The sequence below is a fragment of the Rana temporaria genome, chromosome 4 (assembly GCF_905171775.1).
Source record: "Rana temporaria chromosome 4, aRanTem1.1, whole genome shotgun sequence".
In the NCBI taxonomy this organism is placed as follows: domain Eukaryota; kingdom Metazoa; phylum Chordata; class Amphibia; order Anura; family Ranidae; genus Rana; species Rana temporaria.
In genome coordinates, this window is record NC_053492.1 from 359,530,057 (window position 1) to 359,557,456 (window position 27,400).

The 27,400-nt window shown below is 41.1% G+C and overlaps 1 protein-coding gene across 4 annotated transcripts in view; it reads left to right on the forward strand.

Moving 5' to 3' along the window:
- Positions 1-27,400, forward strand: part of STXBP5 (syntaxin binding protein 5) — a 546,297-nt gene that overhangs the window by 394,490 nt on the left and 124,407 nt on the right. For all 4 annotated transcript variants that reach the window (XM_040350878.1, XM_040350875.1, XM_040350876.1 and 1 more), the window contains exons 11-17: positions 4,052-4,124; positions 4,795-4,942; positions 5,031-5,098; positions 11,914-11,954; positions 15,190-15,410; positions 19,115-19,284; positions 19,435-19,560. In XM_040350878.1, the coding sequence (XP_040206812.1) occupies positions 4,052-4,124; positions 4,795-4,942; positions 5,031-5,098; positions 11,914-11,954; positions 15,190-15,410; positions 19,115-19,284; positions 19,435-19,560 (847 nt within the window). The remainder of the gene's footprint in view (positions 1-4,051; positions 4,125-4,794; positions 4,943-5,030; positions 5,099-11,913; positions 11,955-15,189; positions 15,411-19,114; positions 19,285-19,434; positions 19,561-27,400) is intronic.

The following is a 27,400-nucleotide window of genomic DNA, read 5'->3' on the forward strand; positions in this document are numbered from 1 at the left end:
CATTGCCATAGACACACTCCTAAACCTTACGCAAACGAAAAAATGTTTTTAAAATTATACGCGGGAATGACGGCCATACTTAACATTGCGTACGCCACCAAATAGCAGCTTTAACTCTTCGCTAAAAAAAGCTGACTAGAGACGACGTAAAAGAATGCGACGGGCGCTCGTACATCGTCGGGAATAGCTAATTTGCATACTCGACGCGGAAAACGATGGGAACGCCACCCAGCGGACGCCGAAGAATTGCATCTAAGATTCGAAGACGTACGCCTGTCGGATCTAACCCAGATGCCGTTGTATCTTGTTTTGAGGATTCAAAACAAAGATACGACGCAGGAAATTTGAAAGTACGCCGGCTTATCAGTAGATACGCCGGCGTACTCTCTTTGTGGATCTGCCCCCTAATCTTTACAGGAATGAGTTAACAGTGGACAGTGTAGTCTTCAACCAATCCGCTTAGAAAAGGGATGGGGCGGAGGAGGTTGGAGCTGGGCTACAGGTTAGTGTGTTTCTATTGATGTACTCAGTCCAGGGAGACACACAACTCTAGTTCCTGCATGCAAGGGTGGCTCCACAAGACTTCTACGATTAAGCCATGTATGGATGAAACAGATCAGAGGTGTTTAATGGGCTGGGATTTAAGCTGAAGACAGTTTTTTTTTTTCCCGCCTTACACTGGAGTTGAATACAGTGTGCTGTGATAGCTGCATGTTATGGTTTCATAGGACACTGCAAAAAAAGGAGCCCCCCTAATTCTGGAAATCTGGGGAAGTGGTCTTGGCACCAGCTTACAGTATAAAGGTTTTTTTTTTTTTTTCATTTTGTATAGAGTGGAGAGGGCTTAGAACACCTGTCCGTTTTTATTGCTGTCTGTGCCCCCATTGGGGAAAGTCATCTTCCCTATTTGTCCTCTTTACCGTTATCAAAAGTGAAATCCCAAATTTTGGGTTGCCATCAGACTAGTAATAGACGAAAAACTTTCCAATGGGCACACTAGTTCTGATGATCCTGGTGTCATGCTGGGATTCTCTCACTTTGGAGGGATTTCCTCCCACTTGCTAATTTGACTATGGAGCAGGAAGTGAAGGGTCATTCCCCCTATGGGACATGGCAAAAAAGACAGGGGGTCAAAAATCTCTCCATTACTCTAGCCAAAAAGAGGGGAAAAAATGTTGCCTTTAAGTTACATCTAGCTGCAACATAGGCAAAGTATTACCACCCCAATTAAAAAAAAAACTTTGGATACAGTGTAAAAGCTACATAAAAACAGTGCACAATTTGCAAATCTCATAAACCCATATAGAAAATAAAAAAACATTAAAATGTTTTAACTGAGTGTAATGTACAATTTAATGGGAAAAATAAGGTAATTTTGAAATTGACAAAGGCAACAAAAAATGTGTATGTAGTAAAAGGAAGAGCTGGAAGAATATTTTTGCACCATAATTAGGTTAATTGGCAACAGGACAGTGACATGATTGGGTATAAAAAGAACATCTTGGAGAGTCAGTGTCTCAGAAGTAAAAATGAGCAGAGGTTCGCCAATCTGTAAAAAGCTGCATCTAAAACATTTTGAACAATTTCAGAATAATATTCCTCAATGTAAAATTGCAAAACCTATTTAATATATTATCTACAGTACCTAATATCAAAAGATTCAGATAATCTGGAGAAATCTCTGTGGCACAATCTTCAGGCCTGCAAACAGCACTGCATTAAAAACATGATTCTGTGATGAACATCACTGCATGGGCTCACGAATACCTTAACAAGTCATTGTCGGCAAACAATGTTCTCTGTGCTATCCAAAAATTAAACTTTAAATTTTTGACCACAACTAGGTCCTCAGGACTAAAAGAAGGGACCTTCCAGGTCGTTATCAGCAGTCAGTTTAAAAATCTGCACCTCTGATGGTATGGAGGTGCATTAGTGCATATGGGTTGAGCAGACAGATGACACCTTTTTCAGGGAAGGCCTTGCATACTTCAGAAGGAAAATGTTAAGTCGCATACTGCATCTACAGCATGGCTTTCGTAGTAGAAGAATGTGGGTAATCATGTGTGGACTTGAAGCGCTGCTCGAAGCTGGAGGATAACAGGTGTACCTAGTGTATTCAGAAAGCAGGAGAAGGTGTTAGACACAAATTCAGACGTGTGGACATATGTGGGGTGGGACGCTGCACAAAACCGACCCAGTGCTTCAGATGTGGCTATGGCCGTGTATGGCCTTAGCCAGCGGTGCTCTTTCCACGCTCCCTGTCATGTTTTTCCCCCGGTGGGTGGGGCAAACATGTCAGGGGGCATGGCCAGAGCAGCACAGGCTGAGGCAATACACAGTCAGTCATATTTACATCTGAAGCACTGGGTCGGATTTGAGCGGCATCATACCCCACAGAAGAGTCTGGTTGCTTTACTGGCCTGCAGTCAAGACCTTTTACCAATTGAAAATATTTGGTGCATCTTGAAACTAAAAATACAACAAAAACAACCCAGGACTGTTGAGCAGTGAGAATCCTATATCGGGCAAGAATGGGACAGCATTCCTCTCCCAAAACTCCTGCAACTGGTCTCCTTAGTTTCCAGATGTTTACAAACTGTTAAAATAAAAGGGGTTGCTACATTGTGGTAAACATGGCCCTGTCACAACTTTTTCACCTTTTTTGAGACATGGTGCTGCCATAAGGTTCAGAATTACTAGTTTATTCCTAATTTGGTAAATTTTCTCAGTTTAAACATTTGATATGTTTTCAATTTTTTTTTTTTTTTTTTTTTTTTTTTTTGTGAACAAATATGGTTTGAGATTTTGCAAACCATTGCATTCTGTTTTTATGTAGATTTCACACAGCATTCCAACTTTTATGAAATCGGGGTTGTAAAAGATTAAAGAAAAGTAAAGACTCTGCATGCTTAGTGATTTTTATAGGGTTAGAGTGCTACTCGCTCTGTTGTAATGAAATCAGACTGCAACGTTTACTTTGTCAATGAACAGAAGATGTTTGATATGTAAAAAAAAATACCGGTTTATGCTGCCAGAATTCCAGTTATCTTGAAAGTTCCTGTGACCTCTGCAGTGTTATCTGAAGCACCGTTCATTAGGGCTGCCCATTTCTTCTGTGAGCTACAGAACAATCCCTGTGTTATGGAGAGGAGGTGTTCTATAGTCCTTACACAGTGCACCCTCATGTCCTAGGGCAAACCATAATCCTAAAGTCTGACCACTGCAAGCACCCCCTGACAGTGTAATATGGTTTGCCCAAATCCCTGTAGCTTAACCCATTGCTGATTGATTGATTGATTTAATAAATTTATAATGCGCCAAATACTGACCCGTCAGGGCAGTGTCTAAGCTGGAAAACTTGGGTTGTGGCAAGTGGAAGATAACTCAAATCTACAGGCATGATCAACATGTTATAAAACTGTTAGGCCCCTTTCAGACATGCGGGCCGTATGTCTGCTTTTTCACCCATCCGTGTACGGATAAAAAAGGGACATGCATGTATCCCTATGGAATAGAGCATCCGCTGACACCCGATATCATCCGTCCCCGCTATGGTCCGATTCTACAGACGGGGGGAAATCCTTTTCCTCCATCCGTCTGCAGAGTGGATCGGTGAACATGGACAAACGGTCCGTGTTCATCTAATTCCCCCATAGGGGAGAGCGGAGATCTGACAGAGCGGCCCCTGCACAGTGTGCAGGGACCGCCCTGTCATCTGCCGGCTTAGCGGGGATCAACGGAGCGATCCCCGCTGAGCAAGCGGATGTTCACAGGGCGGATCATCACTCGTGTGAAAGGACCCTTAGAGGGGCTTGGGGGGGGGGGGGGGGGAAAACGGCTATGTTAATGCTAATGACAGACTAAATATGCAATTTTTTATTTATTTTTTGCCTTTAATTCCACTTTAATATATGTAGAGTAATACTACTTTGTATAATTTATTCCATTGTCCCAGCAACCTGGTCACAAAGGGCACTCTTGAGAATATGGTATTTTTTAACACTGAAAAGGTTATATCTGTATATCTAAATGTGTTTTATTTGCTTTACAGATTTCCAGGACCCTTATGCTGTTGTTGTACTTCTAGAACAAGATTTAGTAGTTATAGATCTTGCACAAAATGGGTAAGATTTTGTTATTCACAATCGCATACCTATGTATACTTTGTGATAGAAAATGCTAAAAAAAAAAATTACACAGTGCTTTTTAAATTAAAAAATTAATATCTCACATAGGATTTTGGAGGTCTGAATACAGTACTTACTAGCATCTCTGGTGGACTCCGATAGATAAAAATTCTATGCCAGTGATTGTGGCTCTGCCTGTCTGAGTATCACTTTTATGCTGCAGCAAAGAGACTCGCTCCTCCTTCCTCTATTGTTAAATTACTATTCTGCGAGAAAGGGTGCACCCACTGAAAGGACCATGGCTGCCTGGTGGGCCTTGAAAATTCATGTTTAAATGTCTAGGCACCAGAGACCAAAAGAGCTAAAAAGCTGGTGAATCAATTCACCAGGAACTGTCAAAAACAAATATAAGTATAGGATGAAGTGAACCCTCACTGCATATTGATCCTTCCTATTGGTCAGTGAATTCACCCATCACCAAAGGACCAATGGGAAGGAACCGGGCCAAACTCTACTTTTACAGGAAAAGTTCATATCCGCATATAAATTCAGCTGCCTGTAACTTTGGAGCTATTTGTATATTTTTAGGCACTCAGTTTGAATTGCCCAGATTTGTGATTGGAATATGTATGTGTATTTAAAAGCCACTTTTTTTTTTTAACTACAGATATCCTATATTTGAAAACCCTTATCCACTGAGCATACATGAGTCACCTGTAACGTGCTGTGAGTACTTTGCAGACTGCCCCTCAGACCTTATCCCTGCACTTTATTTTGTTGGGGCCCGGCAAAAACGACAGGGTTACAGTAAAAAGGTATGCAAACAATTTGGCAATTTGTTCAACTTCTATTATGTTCACACACAATGACTGGTAGATTTTATGAGTTGTTTTCTTATTACAGGAATGGCCTATCAATGGTGGTAACTGGGGCGTTGGCACACAGAGTTATCCGGAGATAATTATTACAGGGTATGTTGCAAACAGTGATATTATTCCTGACTATCCCATTTACCTTGGTTTTGTCCAGTCAATGTTTTTGTCTGGCATTGTGCAATCGGAAGCAATAAGTATTGCAATAGAAAAAAAGCCTTTGTACAAACAAAAGTTTAAAATATTTGGGGTTTTTTTCGTTCCTTGGAGGACGCACCTCTGTCATGAATCATCACCTACTGTGTATAGGGTATCTGCAGGAGTAAGACTCTATAGGTACATCTAAAAACAAGACATTCCAGGGGGAAGCCCCTGCTTAAGCCATCTTCTCTGCCCCCTTCCCTCCACACTGGAGCAACTCTGTTATTTGCATAGCTTCTAGGAGTTGGGATGTACAATTTTCCTCCTGGAAATATTGGTTTATTTTGGTTTTATGTCAGGCAAGTCACTGGCTGGTTAACAGGCTAGATAATATAGACCCTGGGAGTCTTTCTAGTGTCAGTCAGAGTGCATATATTTCTTGCTGTGTGCAGGTTTGAATAGACCATTTTTTTTTGGACAGCCTGTGGGTTTTTTTTTTTACTAGGAGGGAACATATGACTGGTCAACTAAATGGCCTGTCACAGTGTCCAATTACAGGCCAACAGCAACTTTGCTTCAGCTGGAGGTTTCCTGCCATTGTATCACATAATATCTATCAACGAATATCTTCATAGTAATTCTTCATAGGTAATAAGGGCACTTTCCAATCTCGTCTAGCCCCCACTTTTCTTTGACTCCACCCCTCCCCCAGCAAAATAATTATCAAAGGATCTGTGGGAAAAGGTAGTTGAACTGTATAAAACAGGAAAGGGATATACAAATATATCAACTGAATTTAGAATGCCAATCGGCAGTGTTCAAACTCTAATCAAGAAATGGAAAATGAGGGGTTCTCCTGAAAGCAAACCACGGTCAGGTAGACAAACTAAAATTTCAGCCACAACTGCCAGAAACATTTTTGGGATGCAAAGAAAAATCCACAAATAACATTGGCTGAAATACAGGACTCTCTAAAAACATGTGGTGTGGCTGTTTTTAAAATGCACAATAAGGAGGCACGTGAAGAAAGATGGGCTGCATGGTCAAGTCGCCAGAAGAAAGCGATTACTATGTAAATGCCACAAAGTATCCCGCTTACAATACGCCAAACGGCACAGAGACAAGCCTCAAACCTTCTGAGAAAAAGTCATTTGGAGTGATGAGACCAAAATTTAGCTTTTTAGCCATAACCATGAATGCTACATTTGGAGAGGAGTCAACAAGGCCTATGATGAAAGGATCAGAGGTGAATCGCTGATGTTTTGGGGATGTGCGAGCTACAAAGGCACAGCATGACAATGATCCAAAACACAAGGCCAAGTCGACCTATCATTGGCTACAGCAGAATAAAGTGAAGGCTCTGGAGTGGCCATCTCAGTCTCCTGACCTCAATATCATTGAGCCACTCTGGGGAGATCTTAAAGGAGCAGTTCATGCACCACAGCCCAATAATTTACTGGAACTGGGGGCCCTTTCCCAAGAGTAATGGGCAGCTTTACCATCTGAAAGGATGAAGAGCCTCAAAAAGACCTCAAGCTGTCATTGATGTTAAAGGGGGCAGTATGTAAACTTTTGATCAAGGTCATTTGGGTAGTTTCTGTTGTGATTATAATATAAAAAGAGTAAACACAGTTGATTGATAATAAGTGGCTTAACCTAAGCACTGACCATGAGTGAAAGAAAAGGTTTTGTGTCATCATTTATATTCTCTGACAAATGGGCAAGAAATTCTTTCAGGGTATGTAAACTTATGAGCACAAGTGTGTGTGTGTGTGTGTTTGTGTGTGTGTGTATAGGTATTTGTGTGTGTGTGTGTGTGTGTATGTATGTATGTGTGTGTGTGTGTGTGTGTGTGTGTATATATATATATATATATATATATATATATATATATATATATATATATATATATATATATATAAAATGTGTGTGTGTATGTATGTGTGTGTATATATATAAAAAAATAATTTTTATGTATGCACTCACATATAAGAACAAGATTACAGTCTTGTCAAAACACCAAGCTGCCACCTCCCTTCAGGTTTCAGTTCAGTACACACTAGAGCTGCACGATTAATCGTTAAAAAATCTCAATCTTGATTCAACACCCTCACAATCTTAATCCGGAATTTCCACAATTCAGTGCAGAGCTGTTCTCTGCTCACAGTTGGCAGCTGTCAAAAAAAGGCAGCCTGCCAAGTTTATCACAACATTGCCCAGCGCTGGGATAAGAGGAACAATATGTCTTGGTTCTTTTAGATCAAATGAATGAACTTAGGTCTGTAAATGAGGTCAGTTTAACCACATGGACTAAGGCTCCATTCACATCTGTGTTCCAAATCACAGGCAGAATCACCGCGATTCTGCCCACAATTTGAAATAGCAGCAAATTGTGGGACGCCGGTGCGTTCCCTGTCACTTTCAATAGCACCCTAAACACGGCTCTTTTTTGCCGCGATTTGTTGGGCGACAATCACGGTTAAGTTGCGCAAACAGAATTGTGGGATGCCTATTGCCCAAAAGAAGTACAACAGCTTCTTTTGGGTGACAGGCGTCCCGTGATTCTGTTTGCTCAATTTTACCACGATTGTCGTCCGATACGCCAAGATGTGAACGGAGCCTAAACCTTTTTCTGACATTTGTTGCTTACAAGTTAAAATCAGTAATTTTTGGAACCCCCAAACATATTATTTATATACATACATTTATATACACACACACACACACACACACACACAGCCCTCAAAATTGCCACTCGCCTACTAGCATTTGGCGAGTGGATTTAAGCTGGGGGCGAGTGATGACAGGGCAGCATGACCAATCTCCCTCCAATCTGTGCCTACACTGAGTCCTGATGAGATTGGCGGCCGAAGAGGAAAGGTGCATGCTCGGGAAAAGTAGTCTGGTGAGCCGCGCACAGGCAGAGCAGTACACAGGTGCTCTACTTACAATTCTCATTAAGCCATGGGACCTGATAGTATGACCTCTCTGAGCCTGCCCCCCTCCCCCGGGCCCCGAACAATGTAGCTGGAGAGCAGAAAGTAATGAGTGAGGTGGAGGATTGCACACATTACCACTCCGGTGCAGCGCTCACTGAAAGTTGCCCTGACATGAGAGCGGCAGCCTTCTAGTTTGTGCAGTTTTCTTCTCCTTGTGCTCTATGTAAGTGTCCAACAGTTTAGCCTGAGCACTGTGAACAGACTCTCAATGTGTGCTGTGCGCTGGCAGTGTGCGCTGTGCTATGGTGTCAATGGCTGTGCAGTTGTGTGGATCTCAGCGCTGGATTGTACTCCCTCCCGCTGTGCTGCAGCTCCTCTCCTCTCTGCCAGCCTGAATAAAAGGGGGAAGTGGGGACATGCAAGCATGGAGCTGCACACACAGGCTCCTGATGATGAAATGAATGGGAGAGAGAGGATGGATGGGAATTGCAGAGGAGACAGCAAGAGAATGGGGAAGAGACCCAGTTCTAGTGCCCTGTCCCTCTGGTCTGCCCCCAGTGCCCTGTCCCTCTGGTCTGCCCCCAGTGCCCTGTCCCATTTTGTTAAAGTTGTTGTTGGTAATATTTAATTTTGTAACTTGATTCTGCATAAAACATTGTCATTCCATGAGATAATCTACGAGGGCGTGTTTACGGGTGCAATTAGGCGCAGGGCAGTGTATGAATTAGGTGGGGCAACTGGTGGCAAGTAACTCTTGAGGCCTGGCTAGTAGCTCAGGAATTTTGAGCCCATATATATATATATATATATATATATATATATATATATATTAGCAAACACCCTCGATAATCAAATGGCAGTTGTTGTAATATTTTATGGCACACTTGTATTGGCGCAGTAATCTTTCAAAAGCAATTTTTTGAGAAGTATATGTTATATGCTAAATTAGCCTTGAAAAAGTCAAAAGTGGTTATCAACTCTAACCATTGTAAACAACTGAATGTGTATAGATAGAGGGACCCGTCCTAAATCTTGATTTTTACATTTTGTATTTACTTTTATGAAAAATGTATTAAGTTTGTTTCATTTTAGAACAGTGTTTTTGTGCCAATTTTTGAATGTACCTGTAAAGTGTAAGTTCATCTTTACAGAAAATCTGTGAGGTGAAATTGCACTGGATCCCCTCCCCATCCCGCTGTACATCATATAGCTGCTTTATCGTTCTCCGGGGGATCTGTAATCCCCACAACTTTTTCTCCTCTTCTCCAGCGCTGACAGGACGGGCTACTCATGTTCTGATTGGTTGGTGCCGCCCATGTGACAGTGTCGACCAATCAGAATGCCTCCTATCTGTACCTTTTAGGAGAGAAAGCTGCAGGGGATTTCTGATCCCCGGACCAGTAAAGCGGCTTTAGGATGTGTCCGTGCAGGAGATTGCCAGCTTCAGGCACTCGTGTCTACCAAAACAGTGAAAATAAAAAAGAGGAAAAAACTTTGCACTAAACCCACTCACAAGTGAAAAAAATATATTAATATATGTCCTCTTAAATAGAGGAAAAAGATGTAAAAAATATGAGTGAAAAAGTGAATGTAAATAAACAAGGGGGATGCTGCTGCCTATTAAAAGCTCAAATACTTAAACTTCAAGGACATACATACAAAAAGAAATAAGCGCGCAACCCCAATCTTTAAAAATTGTGCAATCACAACGGAGTGAATAACAATGTATCAAACCATAAATTAATTTAAAAAACGGGTGTGTTAAAAATACCCTAGACCAGGTGAACAAAAATATTAAACTCAAACGAATAAACAATATATATGGATAATTGAAACATCAAAGTCCTCAAATATATATATATCAAAATCTTGACCACCAGATATTTTCAAGAAAAAGTTCAGTAATCGCTGCAGACTTTAACCCAACATCTTGAAGAAACTTGCATCCTTCTATTCAATTGAAGAAATAAAAATACTGACTCTTACCAAATCGTTGGACCCCGGTTTTAAGGAGGTCAGATGAGCTTGTGCATCAGCCTGCCGGCCCCAGTGTACAATCACTTATCTTAGGGAGGGGTGCTTCTATCTTGCAAGAAGGAAGAGAAAAGACTTCAGCTGTCTTTCCTGGCCGTATGACACAGAGAGGAAGCAGTCAGATATTAGTTTTCAACTTGGAAGATGCGGGATAATGGACTCTGAACGTGTAGACACAGTGGAAATGGAAGGAGAAAAAGAGATCCTCATAGTGTATTACTGGTCCGGGGATTTACTTATCTTGGTGAGGGGTGCTTCTATCTTGCAAGAAGGAAGAGAAAAGACTTCAGCTGTCTTTCCAGGCCGTATGACACAGAGAGGAAGCAGTCAGATTTCAGTTTTCAACTTGCGGGATAATGGACTCTGAACTTGTAGACTCAGTGGAAATGGAAGGAGAAAAGAGATCCTAATATTATTTTTATTAAATTCTTTGGATATACTACCACTTTAAATTGCACTGAAAGTGCACTTGGGAGTGCAGTCGCTGTAGATCCAAGGGGAACATGCAAGGAAAATAAAAAAACATTTTAGTTTGCACATGATTGGATAATAAAATCAGCAGAGCTTTTCCTCATTTCAGATCTAACCCTCAGATTTATAGTGACTGCACTTCGAAGTGCAATTTCAAGTGCACTTTGCAGTTGTAGTGCACAGTGGATTTGCCTTTCGTAAATAGCCCCCAGTGTGTCAATTTTAACTTGACGTGACAAGTTTCACAGGCGGCATCACCTGTTAAAACAGTTGAGCTCAATGTGACAGTGCCACAGGCTTTGCTTGCGATTGTTACACAGTACTTTGATGCAAAATTCCAAATCGGTTAGAAAAAAAAATTCAAGAGGCAGCCATATTGTCTCCTGCACTAACAGTGGGAGGGTCTTAAGGGGGCAATAAATACGGGCAGTGTTATACATGCAGGGTTCAAGAGTGTGGCACGTGCAGTGCTCTGACATGCGCTGCGTGCAGAGTGCAGGCCTCACTGGTCACTTTTGGAACCAAAATGACACTCTTATACCCCAAATGTCCCCCCTCCCCCAGTACAGTGCTCTTCTACCAACCTCAAATTCCCCCCTTTGACCGTACCAGATGGATGAATGCAGCTGCAGAAGAGCAGAATACCACAGAACCACTGGTTATCTCAGGGGCGCACAGAGCTATTGCCACCAGACAAGCATCGGGTTCCTATCAATGCAGGGATACAGAGAAAAAGGATAGTTGAGAGAAATTGGGACTGCCTGAACTAAACAAGCAATATCCACAAATACGACCACCTGCTCACGCCATGGCCAGCAACAGCTGCTCTATTTAAATATAATCACAACTTTCTCCAGTCTCTTTTGGCAGAGGTGCCAGTACCTGAAAAAAGCTCTGCCTGGATAAGTGGATGCTGCATCAAGCTGTCAAGGGGTTCTTACACTTGCACAACCGAACACTAACCCGCTTGAAGAAAAAAGTAAAAAATTTTACGAAAAATTTACAGAAAACTGTAAAAATCGTATTTTTCCAAACTAGCTGTGAATTTACAGACGATTGACAATCAAGTTTCCTACATATACAAAAAATACAAGATGCATTCCAGAACTTTACTACAAACTTTATTCAACTACAGGATCATGGATCCCCCACTATTGTCCTATAGATCTTCTTCTCTACTGAAATGAAAAGACTGAGTTACTTATTCTTAGTTTAATCCAATTCTGCCTTTAAACAGATGATTAATATTTGATTATTTTCGTTCAGAATGTTTTCTGCTAATCAAAAGTACTTGTGTTTATGTGTGTGTTTTTTTTTTTTCTATTCTAGCCATGCAGATGGATCGATCAAATTTTGGGATGCTTCAGCAAGTATGTTATTTCTATATTTGATTTGTTAACTAACAGTACCTGTGTACCAATGCAGTTCATTAAAACATGCAGTACACTTGTGAAAATACACAGCAGACATTGTCCAGTTTGTATATATTCATCTTTTTAGAACACTTTGTTGCGAAAAACTATAACCATCCTAATAGAAATGTTATTAATACATGTTAAAGTGTATCAATAGCAAATCCTTTATTCTTGGCAATGAAACTTCAAGACGTAGTGGTAGAGGAGTGTTGAATGCAGGTTTTCACAGGTTATCAAAATGTAACAAACATGTTATACTTGCCTACTCGATACCGCTGTAGCTGCTTGTACTACGATGTTGTTTATCCTTAACCACCTCAATACCGGGTCAATTCTGACACTTCTCACATACATGTAAAAATCTACTTTTTTTTTTTTGCTAGAAAATTACTTAGAACCACCAAACATATTTTATATATATATATATATATATATATATATATATATATATATATATATATATATATATATATATATATATACATATACATTTTTTTTAGAAAAGGCCATAGTGAGGGGGGGGGGGGGGGGCATTTTTTTTTATCGCTTTTATTGCTGTCAAAAGGAATTTAAACATCAGCAATAGCAATGACCGATACTATTTTTGGAGAGCCCCCGATCTCATTTGGCCTTTAATGTAGCCGATCAGACAAGCAAAATAGTCATCGCTTCCTGAAGTTACGCAGTGGGAGGAACAGCTTCAGTGGCTCTCACTCTAAGGCTGGAGCCGGCCACATCGTTACTGGACTTCCCTGATCGCTCTGGAGAGAGCTGTAGCGGGAGGGGGGTGGGATCACCTTCCCCCACCTTCCCCCACCTGTAAACGTATTCCAGTGGCTGCCTAGCCCCTGGAGTACTTTTACATTGAAAGAGAATCACTGGGGCTAAAAAAACTTACACCGTAAACATGGTTGCAGCCTCAACCATGATCCCGGTATAACTGCTTCCCTACCGTGATGTGTGGATATATACTGTGGCCGGTAGGGAAGTGGTTAAAGTTTTACTATACCCACAACAGTAAAATCAGTCTATATATGCAGCGAAGCATGCTTGTTATACTCTCTGTGGAACCTAAGGGGTTAAAACTGTGCATTGTGTAAAAATGCTGCTTGGTCCTGTCTGATCCTCCCCTTCTTCCACAGTCCCCGAACCATTTCCTAATAGTACAGAGCTAGAGTTTTTTTTTTTCTGAGTGTGTATGTGATCAGCATAGGGCCGATCTATACTCTCCAGACAGAGCGTCAGGAGTCATGCAGCCTCATAGGACAGTCAAAGGAGAATGAAAAATCCACCTACAAGCTTTAACCAGTGCTCAGCCCGACACTGATATAAGTCACAAGACTGCTATAATATGCTGATGAGAAAAGATATTTAGCTGTTTATATTTACTAAAATAATTCCATGTTGTGTGTTCTGTGGGAGATATAGTTAATGCAGGATCCTGGGTTTATTTGCACTTTAAGGCCTTGTTTACACTGATGCGATTTGACAGTTCAAAATCACATGAAAGGCTACATCCTATTTTCCTTCAAATTGTTGCGACTCGGAAAATGGTTCCTTCACTACTTTTCTGCGATTTAATTGCAACGTGCATTCACTTCTGTTGAATGAAGTCACAAGCTGTAATGAAATCGCTGATGCAAAACACACTGATCTGCAGCTTTGAAAAGGTGCTGAAGTAGCGCCATTTCAAAGTCACACTGGTGTGGTCACAACAGAGAAGCTAAAGATGTGTTCTGGTCAGGTTCTAACCACTTACAAGAACCTGCTGGTTACTTAGTTTAGAAAGCTAGCAGGCTGCCATAGAAAATAAGATAAGAAAAAACAAGATTTGGGGTGTCTGTAAACTTTGAAGAAAAGTTTCTGCAGACTATAGCTACAAAGGTCAATAAGGGTTTGTAATGAAGGGAGGGTACTGCTTGTTGAGAATATATAAATACCATGGGCACAGGTGCACTTTAATTCCTTGATGACGACAAATATTTGGCCCCACTGCACTAGGCTTTTTGGCGTGGTGCTGCATATTTGCGTACCTTCCTTTGCGGTCGTCAGCAGCAGGGGAGTTTATTTTGTTCTTTGGTAGGTTATGGTAGTAACAAGAAATATACAACAAAATAAAAAAAGATGGGATATTTTATTATTCACCTGGATATACAAAGTAAAAAGAAAAACAGGAAAAAGCGCCTCTGAGTCATCTGGTTTAATTATTAGTGTAGATATCCGACACTTACATTTAACATTGCAGGAACAAGGGTGTAAGTGAAGATATTTTGAGTGGAGCCAGGTCGTGCCTCAATCCGGTGAAAAAAGCTCAGATCAGCTGGCTGGGAGAGCCGAATCTTGTGGCTGTGTAGGAGCGGTGCACAGGCACGGTGCTTGTTCTGAAGGATAGTGACGTCAGCGGGACGGTGGCTGACACGGGTCAAAGTGTACTACCTTGACCCGTGTCAGCCACCGTCCCGCTGACGTCACTATCCTTCAGAACAAGCGCTGTGCCTGTGCACTGCTCCTACACAGCCACAAGATTTGGCTCTCCCAGCCAGCTGATCTGAGCTTTTTTCACCGGATTGAGGCACGACCTGGCTCCACTCAAAATATCTTCACTTACACCCTTGTTCCTGCAATGTTAAATGTAAGTGTTGGATATCTACACTAATAATTTTAATTAAACCAGATGACTCAGAGGCGCTTTTTCCTGTTTTTCTTTTTACATGTATGCCTGAGTTGACTTCACTCTTGGAGAGCAGCCCTTGGTTATCTGATGAAATTTGCCCAGGGAATACAGTTTTATCGCATGGACTGATTGTATTCATATTTATGGACTTTAATATTTATTCTCTGAATTGCTGCTGTCACTATATCCTGGATTTTAACCCTTATTGCTGATTGTCTTCATTAGATCGATTAGATGTTATCCTGTGATTTTTTTGGATATACAAAGTAGTTGTGATGATGTACAGGTTTACTAACACATGTCAAAGTTGCAATATTGTGCTTGGGCATTAGGATTTGTTTTACCCTTCGGTGTGAAGGGGTTAAAGGATATAACCACAATTGGTAGAAAACAAGTGTAATTTCCATACACTAGGGGAGAAATGATCTAGTTAGACCTTTTTCCTTTTCAACAATTTGTTCCAGAACCCTTAGTCAATTGCAATATGCCCAATTATGCTGTCTTTTCTTTTTCTAGTAAACTTGCAAATGTTGTACAAATTAAAGACCGCAAAAGTGTTTGAGAAATCGCGAAACAAAGAGGACAAGGCTAGCACGGATATCGTTGATGAGGATCCCTATGCTATCCAGATGATTTCCTGGTGCCCTGAAAGCAGGATACTCTGTATTGCAGGTGTTTCAGCCCATGTAATAATCTATAGGTTCAGCAAACAGGAAGCGACAACAGAGGTCATCCCGGTAAAAATAATTTTTTGTTTACATCCTTTTTCTTGTGGGAACTAAAAGCATTTCAGTGTCTCTCTAAACTAAGGCCCCTTTCAGACTGGGGCGGGAGCTGCGGTGGCGGTATAACGCCGCTAAAAATAGCGGCGCTATACCGCCGGGATTGCCGTGGAAATCAGCCGCTAGCGGTGCGGTATTAACCCCCGCTAGCGGCCGATAAAGGGTTAATACCGCCCGCAATGCGCCTATATAGAGGCGCATTGCGGGCGGTATTGCCGCGGTTCCCATTGTTTTCAATGGGAAGGAGCGGTGAAGGAGCGGTATACACGCCGCTCCTCTCACCGCTCCAAAGATGCTGCTGACAGGAGATTTTTTTGTCTCCCGCCAGCGCATCGCCTCAGTGTGAAAGCCCTTCGGCTTTCACATTGAGGTAGCTGGGCAGGAGTTTTTCAGGCGGGATAGCAGCGCTATTTTTAGCGCTTTACCGCCTGAAAAACTCCTCAATGTGAAAGGGGCCTTAGAATGGTAGTCATGTGTTCATGATAAATATTGCTTGACTGCCCTTTACATAAGCTGTTGCTTTCATTTTAGTATTTTTCTGATGATGCTTACCTTGAACTCTGCAACTTAAGGTTATTTTTGCATACATACAAATACTGTGTTCATCACAATTCCTTTTGTAAAACTTCACCCAATAAAAATCTAGCATGATTCAACTTGCTGATTTCTGTTGCTCCCATACTATTAATGAGAGCAACACGACATTTGGGGACACTAAACCTAAAAGACCAGATAATTTAAACAAAAAAGCAATAAATACATTGGAGAGGATTTTATGAAGTTGCTTAAATTATAAAATTGACTTGGTAGTCTTTTAGATGTATCCAGAAGCAGAGCATTGTCTCGATTGTCTTCAGTATCAAAGAGCACCTAGAACTTTTACATACATTTTTAATGCATCATTTCATAGATGACTCGCTGCCCCTGAATTACCAGCAGAGAGTTTTTACCTTATTTCTGAATGAAATTATGCAATTGACCTGTACTGTATTTCTCTTGTGATTAAAAAAAAAAATTAAATGCAATTTATTCCAATTATATGTTGACTATTTTTACATATAATATGTCACAAACGAGTCTGTATCACAGAGAGAGACAGACCAGGAAATACAGGAGTGTACCCGTGGTTGTATGCAGGCAACTGGTGTCAGAGGCACTCAGATATTGGAATCCGGATGACACAGGATTGTCTGGGGTCACTGGGGGCTCAGGGGTGCATCTGGAAAGCATGAAGGAGGCACAGGACGAGGGGGTGCACACAGGTGTCCAAAACATAGGGAGGTAAAGCAAAGAGGCTTGGTAAATGCCAAGCAATGTGTTGCCTAGCCTTTTAAAGCAGCACCTGTTTGTTGACTAGCTGCAGTGCCAACACTCTGGCTAAAACTTGGAAGTTACCGGAGAGGACAGGTGTTGGTTCTTGGACAAGTGTTGGGGAGGGAGTGACTGTGAATTTGCATAAGTGCTTGAATCCTTTATTTAAATTTTTATATATATATATATATATATATATATATATATATATATATATATATATATATATATATACACAGGGAGTGCAGAATTATTAGGCAAGTTGTATTTTTGAGGATTAATTTTATTATTGAACAACAACCATGTTCTCAATGAACCCAAAACACTCATTAATATCAAAGCTGAATATTTTTGGAAGTAGTTTTTAGTTTGTTTTTAGTTTTAGCTATTTTAGGGGGATATCTGTGTGTGCAGGTGACTATTACTGTGCATAATTATTAGGCAACTTAACAAAAAAAAAATATATACCCATTTCAATTATTTATTTTTACCAGTGAAACCAATATAACATCTCAACATTCACAAATATACATTTCTGACATTCAAAAACAAAACAAAAACAAATCAGTGACCAATATAGCCACCTTTCTTTGCAAGGACACTCAAAAGCCTGTCATCCATGGATTCTGTCAGTGTTTTGATCTGTTCACCATCAACATTGCATGCAGCAGCAACCACAGCCTCCCAGACACTGTTCAGAGAGGTGTACTGTTTTCCCTCCTTGTAAATCTCACATTTGATGATGGACCACAGGTTCTCAATGGGGTTCAGATCAGGTGAACAAGGAGGCCAGGTCATTAGTTTTTCTTCTTTTATACCCTTTCTTGCCAGCCACGCTGTGGAGTACTTGGACGCGTGTGATGGAGCATTGTCCTGCATGAAAATCATGTTTTTCTTGAAGGATGCAGACTTCTTCCTGTACCACTGCTTGAAGAAGGTGTCTTCCAGAAACTGGCAGTAGGACTGGGAGTTGAGCTTGACTCCATCCTCAACCCGAAAAGTCCCCACAAGCTCATCTTTGATGATACCAGCCCAAACCAGTACTCCACCTCCACCTTGCTGGCGTCTGAGTCGGACTGGAGCTCTCTGCCCTTTACCAATCCAGCCACGGGCCCATCCATCTGGCCCATCAAGACTCACTCTCATTTCATCAGTCCATAAAACCTTAGAAAAATCAGTCTTGAGATATTTCTTGGTCCAGTCTTGACGTTTCAGCTTGTGTGTCTTGTTCAGTGGTGGTCGTCTTTCAGCCTTTCTTACCTTGGCCATGTCTCTGAGTATTGCACACCTTGTGCTTTTGGGCACTCCAGTGATGTTGCAGCTCTGAAATATGGCCAAACTGGTGGCAAGTGGCATCTTGGCAGCTGCACGCTTGACTTTTCTCAGTTCATGGGCAGTTATTTTGCGCCTTGGTTTTTCCACACGCTTCTTGCGACCCTGTTGACTATTTTGAATGAAACGCTTGATTGTTCGATGATCACGCTTCAGAAGCTTTGCAATTTTAAGAGTGCTGCATCCCTCTGCAAGATATCTCACTATTTTTGACTTTTCTGAGCCTGTCAAGTCCTTCTTTTGACCCATTTTGCCAAAGGAAAGGAAGTTGACTAATAATTATGCACACCTCATATAGAGTGTTGATGTCATTAGACCACACACCTTCTCATTACAGAGATGCACATCACCTAATATGCTTAATTGGTAGTAGGCTTTCGAGCCTATACAGCTTGGAGTAAGACAACATGCATAAAGAGGATGATGTGGTCAAAATACTAATTTGCCTAATAATTCTGCACTCCCTGTATATATATATATATATATATATATATATATATATATATATATATATATATATATATATATATATATATATATATATATATATATATATATATATATATATATATATATATAGTGGGCCAGCCACACTCTATTTGCTTCCATAGTGAACACAATAATCTGTGAACATGCTAGATATAATTGTACATTGGAGAGTCCCTTCCATAATGGTCAGTACATTCCCCGGCTCCAGGCTGCTTCTTCAGGACAAGACTATATCGTATGAATACATGAAATATAAGTGGAAAAAAAAAACCAGAACATATATATATAAATATCTAAACCATTTTTTGTACTGTGTATTCTAATGTGATACCAAAATATATTCTCACATGGCAAGAGGTTACTATAACCTCTTGTCATGTGCATCTGCTGTGTTCATATTGGAGGTTCCAATTAAATGGTAAAGGTAATAACATTTTACCATCTAAAAAATTATTCTAAAATGTATTCTTTGTGGTTTATTTATTTTTTGTACTGTAGTTACTTAGCATCTAATTTGTTACATCTAGATGCTGGAAGTGCGATTGCTTTATGAAATCAATGATCTAGAGTCTCCAGACATTGAACAAGTGTCAACTCCCAGTGGAGGAACCAACCCACAACCCATTGTTCTGCAGTCTCATCCATCCACAAGTAGTAGTTCTTCTGATGGTATCCGCGACAATGTACCTTGTTTAAAGTAAGTCCTCCAGTTAGCCTTGACATTCTTTTTCTAAGAACAGTGCAATTTACCTTTTTGAAGACCTGCTGTGTTAAGACCTATTGTACAAAACATATGCTTATGGATCATCTAAGAGTGGTATGAGCAATTGTTTGATTTTCATTTCAGAGTTAAGAGCACTCCTTTAAAACAGTCAGCTGGCTATCAAGTAGAACTGGTGATACAACTTGTGTGGGTCAGCGGTGAACCTCCTCAGCAGATAACTAGCCTGGCTGTTAACTCCTCCTATGGCCTGTAAGTTTTTTATTTTTGTTTTTAATTGCTCAATGGCTGTGTTATTACTGGATTCTGATTATCAATGAGCGTTTGTTGCACGTTTATTTTTCAAGCTGTTATGCATCAATTAGACAGTATAAGCTGCAAATGATTGCAAAATTTGTTGCGCTATAATTTTTTTTCTAATTTGTCTTGTTTTCTAGCATGGAGAGTGCAGAATTGAGCATGCACATTGGCCCGGATTCACAAAGCACTTGCGCCGACGTATCTCGAGATACGCCGCGTAAGTGCAAATATGCGCCGTCATATCTGTGCGCCATGCCCACAAAACTAGATACGCCTGAAAATAGGCTTCATCCGACCAACATAACTTGCCTACGCCGGGGTAGAGTTGGCGCATATTTACGCTGGACGTATTTGTCGCACCTATTGATTTTCTATTCACATATGCAAATAAGGGAGATGCCCCGATTCACGAACGTACGTCCGTCCGACACAGTGCGCGTAAAGGCATACGTCCGGCGTAAAGTTAGGCGCCATAAAGAAGGTGTAACTCAGCAGCATCCATGCAAAGGGCTGCACCAGGGAACTCAAGCCGTCGTGTTTTACGTCGTTTATGTTGGACGTGAATATGGCTGGGCGTAGGTTACGTTCACGCCGTAGGCAGTGATCCGTCGTATCTTAGGGAGTAGATCTGACGTGATTCTGAGCATGCACACTGGGATGCGTCCACGGGACGACGCATGTGCCGTTCATTATACGTATCTGTCTGAGACTCAGCCCATCATTTGCATGGGGTCACGCCTCATTTGCATGGCTCACGCCCACTTCCACATACGCCGGCTTACGCCTAGGAAACCCAGCGCACTCTGCGGTGCGTCAGTGTCTGTGAATCCGGGCCATTATCTCTCAATGGTCTAGTATTGACAGAGATCAAATACTTTGTTTTTGCCATCTTTAATACTAACAAACTTGTGTTAAATTTTTTTTTTTTTTTTTTTTTTTATTACTATGATTTTAAGGGCCATATAGCCTGAAACAAAAATAAATATTGTGAGCTTGCTGATGTCGTCATTCATATCTGTGTAGGTAGTGGTACCTAAATGTGTCTTATATGTGGTTATTTGAATGGTTTTGTTTATTTTGTTTTGTAATTATTTTTATTAGGAAATAAAAAAAAAATGTTGTGTTTTTTATCTGTTGTTCTTCTGTTATTACTAAATGTTAAAGAACAAGACAGCTAAATCCAGCTGATATGTTGTCTGCAATAATTATGCAATATTAACATGAACCCACTTTTGGTCAGTGGCATGGTTTGTTGTAATTCAACTTAATGAGTGGTGTGCAGAGCAGCTGAATGCATCGGGCCATGTAACAGTCTTTTAGACGTAGATTTAAATCCCTTCTGGCAAATGATTTCCTTACATCCCATCTGTCTTGTCTCTTTTTTAATTGACTGATTTGTTTACAGTTTTGAATGAATTCCTGAACTAAATCCGGCAGAAAATCTTTATCCTGTGTAACAACTCCTTTACATTTCATTTACATGGTTTACAACCATCATTAAGCATTCTTTAAGATTCCATCCGTTTTATAAGCTTTTACTAATTGAGTTTATTAGTTACATAGTAAAATTAGAATTTTAGTTACGTAGTGATTAGTATGACCTTGTGGTCAGAAGTTGGATTTCTACCAGGATGTTACCTGCATGTTTTGTATTCTTTCCCTGTGCTTGATATAACTAGCTGGTATAATAATTGTAATGTACCTTAACCACTTGCTTACTGTGCACATACACCCCCTTCCTGCCCAGACAAAATTTTAGCTTCCGGCACTGCGTCACTTTAACTGACAATTGCGCGGTCGTGCGACGTGGCTCCCAAACAAAATTGACGTCTTTTTTTTTTCCCCCCACAAATAGAGCTTTCTTTTGGTGGTATTTGATTGCCTGTGCGGTTTTTAGTTTTTGTGCTATAAACAAAAAAAGAGCGACAATTTTGAAAAAAAAACACTGTTTTTTACATTTTGCTATAATAAATATCCCATTTAAAAAAAAAAAAAATGTTATCTCCGTTTAGGCCAATATGTATTCTTCTACATATTTTTGATAAAAAAAAAAATTGCAATAACCGTATAGTGACTGGTTTGTTATATTGCCTACAAAATATGGAGACATAATTATGATTTATTTTTTATTTATTTTTTTATTAGGAATGGCGGCGATCTGCAATTTTTCTTTTCGGGACTGCGACATTATAGCAGACACATCGGACACTTTTGACACATTTTTGGGACCATTCACATTTATACAATGAACAGTGCTATAAATATGCATTGATAACTGTATAAATGTGACTGGCAGGGAAGGGGTTAACCACTAGGGGGCAGGGAAGGGGTTAAATATGTAGCCTAGTCAGTGTTCTAACTGTGGGGGGAGGGGGGTGACTGGGGGAGGTGACCGATGTGTGTCCCTATGTATAGGGACACAGATCGGTCTCCTCTCTCCCTGACAGGACGTGGAGCTCTGTGTTTACACACAGAGCTCCACGTCCCTGCTCAGTTACTGGGCAATCGAGGGTGCCCGGTGGCAAGCGCGCTGTGTTCCCAGTAACGCGACGGGTGCGCGCGCCTAGCAGCTTCTAATGACAGGACGTCATATGACGTCCTGTCAGAACAACAGGGGATTCTGCCCGCCGTCATTTGACGGCGTGCGGTTGTAAGGTTGTTAAAAAGAGAAGTATGGGTTTGTTTTTTGTTTGGTTTTTCCCCATCATACTTACCTCGGTCCAATGCTGCATCTGTCCCCCAGCGCCTCTACACTGACTTGGTTCTCACACCTCCCTGAGCAGTCAGCAACTCTGCTTGGCTTTTCCACGCTCACTGGAGAACTGAGCTGTGGAGGGGCAGGAAGCAGCTGTCTCAGGCTCACAACAGCTTCCTGAGATGGATGGCAGTCCAAGCACCTGGTGTATCACAACTTGCATTGTCGCAATGACTGATTCCTGTGACGTCGGGAGCGGACTTTAGTAGGCACACTACTGAAAACGGGTCACAGGAGTCCAAAATTAATTGCACGCCTGTGACCCATATGAGAAGCCCAGCCAAACAAGCTAATGCTGGACCTCTCCTTTAAAGAGAAACTGTGCACTGGAAGTGGTTTCCAAAAAAGGCAGTCAAAGGGCAAAAGACCAGTCACTGGTATTGTATTGTATGTGTTCTCCCTGTAGCTGATATTTCCACATTAATGGCTTACTATGCCTCTGTCTACACTGTGTCTGTGTGGAGTTGGCTATCTTGGTAGAGGCAGGGCTTTGCTTTCTTATGTCAGAGCCTCCAGCAAGAACAGAGAGCATGTCCAAATCTCAAGAGAAATTGCTTGCAAAAGGAACATTTTTCAGGGTACTGCATAGGCACAATTAACATTTCTAAATGTTCCTTTCACTGCCACAATAAATTATCATGTGAGTCTGGTTTACAACATAACATTTACATTTTAAACCCTTCCTTTATATTTAGGGAAGTTTAAAAAGCTGTTAGGAATTATAAAACAACTCCAAAGAGATTTTTTTCAATTCATGCGTATCAGTTTTTATAAAGGATGTGGTACTATTAAATTGCTTACTTTTTAACGAGTAGATCAGTGTGCAGTTTTCATGTACTCTGCAAAAAACAGGCATAATGTCATCGCTATATAATTTATTGAACTAAATGGTACAATTGAGATCTTGCCTAAAGACCAAACCTAATTTGTAAGGATGGCTTGCTGACTAGAAATGGTACCATCTGATTAGCTTGGTAGACATCGCACCAATATTCAAAAAAGGGCAGAGATATATACCTGAAAACTACAGACCAGTCAGCCTAACATCAATAGTTTGTAAACGGTTAGAAGAATTGATAAGGAACCATCTGCTGATGAAAATAGTATCAGTAGTAACCAAGTTGGATTTATGGAGAACCATTCTTTCCAGAACAACCTTTTAACATGAAGAGGAAAGCTGTAATGTGGTTGGATGAAGGCCTTTGGATGTAGTGTATCTGGATTCTGCTAAGATACAGTATTTGATTACAGTAACCCAAAAATGCTTAAAGTGATAGTAAAGGTTAAACTTAAAGGAAAACAACAATTGTGGCATACTTACCTGCTGTGTGCAGTGTTTTTTTTTTTGAACAGAGCAGCCCAATCCTCCTCTTAGGCCTCCCACTGGTGTTCCTGCCTCCCCCCTGCTGAGTGTTCCAATAGCAAGCCACTTACTAAGGTGGCACTCATGCAGGCTCGCTCCTGAGCCATGCTGTTGCTTGCCCTCCTGCTTCACTAGCTGTGATTGACATGGGAGCCAATGGCTCCCAATGCTTTCTGAGCCAATGAGGGAGAGCAGTAATGCTGCTTTCATGCACCGCACTGGATCGACATCAAGCTCAGGTAAGTATAAGAGGTAAGTATTAAACCACCTGCCTTTTAGAACCACTTTAATTTTACAAAATGGGGTCTTTTGGCATTAATGCGATCAGATGTGCCTGTATAAAAAACTGGTTGCAGGAGTAGGTCCAGGGGGTAGTGATTAATGGCATATTTTCAGAATAGCAAAGGATAAAACACAGATGCCACTCTAAGTGCAGTATAACAGTGAATTTAATTCACAAACTGATATAAGTACTCACACGAGTAAGGTAGTAAAAGCCATTTAGGCACACATTTCCGAGCGTCAGTGAAGGGAGTGCATCCGTGGAACTGCTTGCTGGTGACTCAGCGGGCTGCTCCAGTGGTCCCTGACACTTCCTGGATCTAGAACACACAGGGAGCTGAGGGATGACATCACTTCCAGATTGTGAAGAACCAATAGGGGATGTATTTATGAAGCATGCACTGCTCCTTCAGACCTTGTATGTATATTTTGAGAATAGTCTAAAATTGTAAGCAGAGTCCCCGAGGGCTCAGTCCTGGGACCAATTGTGTTTAACTTGTTCACAAATTTATACAGAGATTCGAGCTGCACAATTGATCGTTAAAGAATCAGACTGCAATTCTTTCCCCCTTGCAGGGTTCTCTGGTCACAGCTGGCAGCTGTCTTAAAAAAAAGGAAAAAAAAAGCCAGGCAGCCTGCCAAGTTTATGACAACATTGCTTAGGCGGTGATAAACAGAAACACTTGGTCCTTTTAGATCAAAGGAATTAACTTTGGTCTGTAAATGAGGGAAGTTTAACCACTAAAGGACCCCTTCACGTCGATATACGTCAGCAGAATGGCACGGCTGGGCACGTCCACGTACATGTACGTGGCTCTTTAAGCCCAGCCGTGGGGTCACGCTGGGGTCCCGCGATCGGTCCCCGTAGCAGAAGAACGGGGAGAGCTCTGTGTAAACACAGCTTTCCTGTTCTTCACTGTGGCGGTGTCATCGATCCTTTTATAGGGATACACAATCGATGATGTCACACCTACAGCCACACCCCCCTACAGTTGTAAAAACACATGAGGTCACACATAACCCCATCAGCGCCCCCTGTGGTTAACTCCCAAACTGCAATTGTCATTTTCACAGTAAACAATGCATTTTAAATGCATTTTTTGCTGTGAAAATGACAATGGTCCCAAAAATGTGTCAAAATTGTCCGAAGTGTCCGCCATGATGTCAGTCACAAAAAAAATCACTGATTGCCGCCATTAGTACGAAAAAAAAAAAAACATTATAAAAATGCAATAAAACTATCCCCTATTTTGTAAACGCTATAAATTTTGCGCAAACCAACCAATAAACGCTTATTGCGATTTTTTTTTTACCAAAAATAGGTAGAAGAATATGTATCGGCCTAAACTGAGGGAAAAAATGTTTTTATATATATTTTTGGGGGATATTTATTATAACAAAAAGAAAAAAATATTGCATTTTTTTCAAAATTGTCGCTCTATTTTTGTTTATAGTGCAAAAAATAAAAACCGAAGAGGTGATCAAATACCACCAAAAGAAAGCTCTATTTGTTGGAAAAAAATGGTCGCCAATTTTGTTTGGGAGCCACGTCGCACGACTGCGCAATTTTCTGTTAAAGCGACGCAGTGCCGAATCGCAAAACCTGGCCGGGTCCTTTAGCTGCATTTTGGTCCGGGTCTTAAGTGGTTAAAGAGGAAGTAAAATTATCATTTTGGCCAGAATCGTGCAGCTCTAATAAAGATTGGAATAATAGTTCAATCTCAGTGTTTGCTGATGATACAAAGCTAAGCAGGGAATTAACGTCACAACAGGTTATAGCAACTTTAAGAAGACTTGACCCTCATACACACGATTAGACTTCCATCAGACTTTTCTATGGATTTTGGTCCGAAAGGGCGTTGCCCGTGAACTTGTTCTGCATACACATGGCAGGACATTTTCAGCCAACTTTTAACAAATCACGTGTTTTTTTCAGCTCTTTACCGCCACCCTTTGGGCAACTTCTGCTATTGTTGTCTGATCTTTAGCACTGGTTCTGAGCTTGCCAAAAAGTTTGAGAGCATTCACAGTGAACATTTGTCCGATGAAAAAACAATTGTCTGATGGAGCATACACACGGTTGAATTGTCCGATTTAAAACACGTACGTCGGACAATTGGTGTCAAAAAGTCTGATTGTGTGTATGTGCCTATAGTTAGTATAGAAGGTGGCCAGCTGTATGACAGATGAGGTTTAATGTGGGAAAAAGGAAAGTAATGTTCTTAGGACCTAAAAGAGAAGCTCATTGTGAATAAAGGATGGAAAGGGATCTAGGGGTCCTGGTAGGTCAGACTCGGCAATAGCATGCAAGGCCAGCAGACTATTAGTATGCGTTAAAAAGGGTATTTGAGTATGCTGTCCAGTTCTGATCAACAATCCTCTGGAAGAATGTGCTTGAACTGCAGAGTCCAGAGAAGGGCAGTTAGGCTAATAAGGGGTTTGGAGGACCTCCAGTTTTAAGGAACTACTACAAGCATTAAATGTATTCTCCCTGGTGACTCCAGCATATCTAATTATTAAAAGTCTCTGCCACAGTGTGTGGATAAATTCTAAAAACTTAGATGGGTTTCTTAGCAAGCACAATGTACAAGGATATGGTGAATAGGCACACATGCTCACACAGGATGCACTAGATCAGTGGTTCTCAACCGTGCTAGTGCCGTGACCCCTTGATAAAACTTCCCAAGTTGTGGGGACCCCTAACAGTAAAAAAAAATTGTAGCGTGGGTTGTCAGCACCCAAGGCAAGAACAAGTAATTTGCACCCCTAACCCTTACATTTGTGAAGTATTAAAACCCCATATGATACATTTTAGTATGTACCACTCTTTGTTCTCCTTTCTTTCCCCTTTTATCCCTCTATCCTAATTTCTTCTTCTCCCCCCATCCCTCAATCTAGCCGTCTTTCTTGCTCTTTCTCTTAATCTTTCTCTCCCTTTTTATTTGTTGTTCTCCCTCTTTTGCTTTCCTTTCCACGTAATCTCTATTTTTATTCCTTCCCTTACTCCTTGCGGGTGGGAGAGTTGGGATCAGTGGCAGTGGGGGTGGGAGAGTTGGGGTGAGTGGTACTGCTGGTGGGAGAGTTGGGGTGAGTGGTACTGCTGGTGGGAGAGTTGGGATGAGTGGCACTGCTGGTGGGAGAGTTGGGATGAGTGGCACTGCTGGTGAGAAAGTTGGGATGAGTGGCACTGCTGGTGGGAGATTTCTGATCAGCCAACATAGGTGCTCTTGATCAAGGTCATTTTCTGATCCGAGAACTGTAGTGGGGACTTTTAATGGGAACTATAATCACAGATAGTGTTACTCCACTATGTCTCCCACTTCACATTCCTCACCAGTCAGCTGACCTAAAGTCTCTGCCCCCCCAGCCATGTTGTGAACTGAATGGGCGGC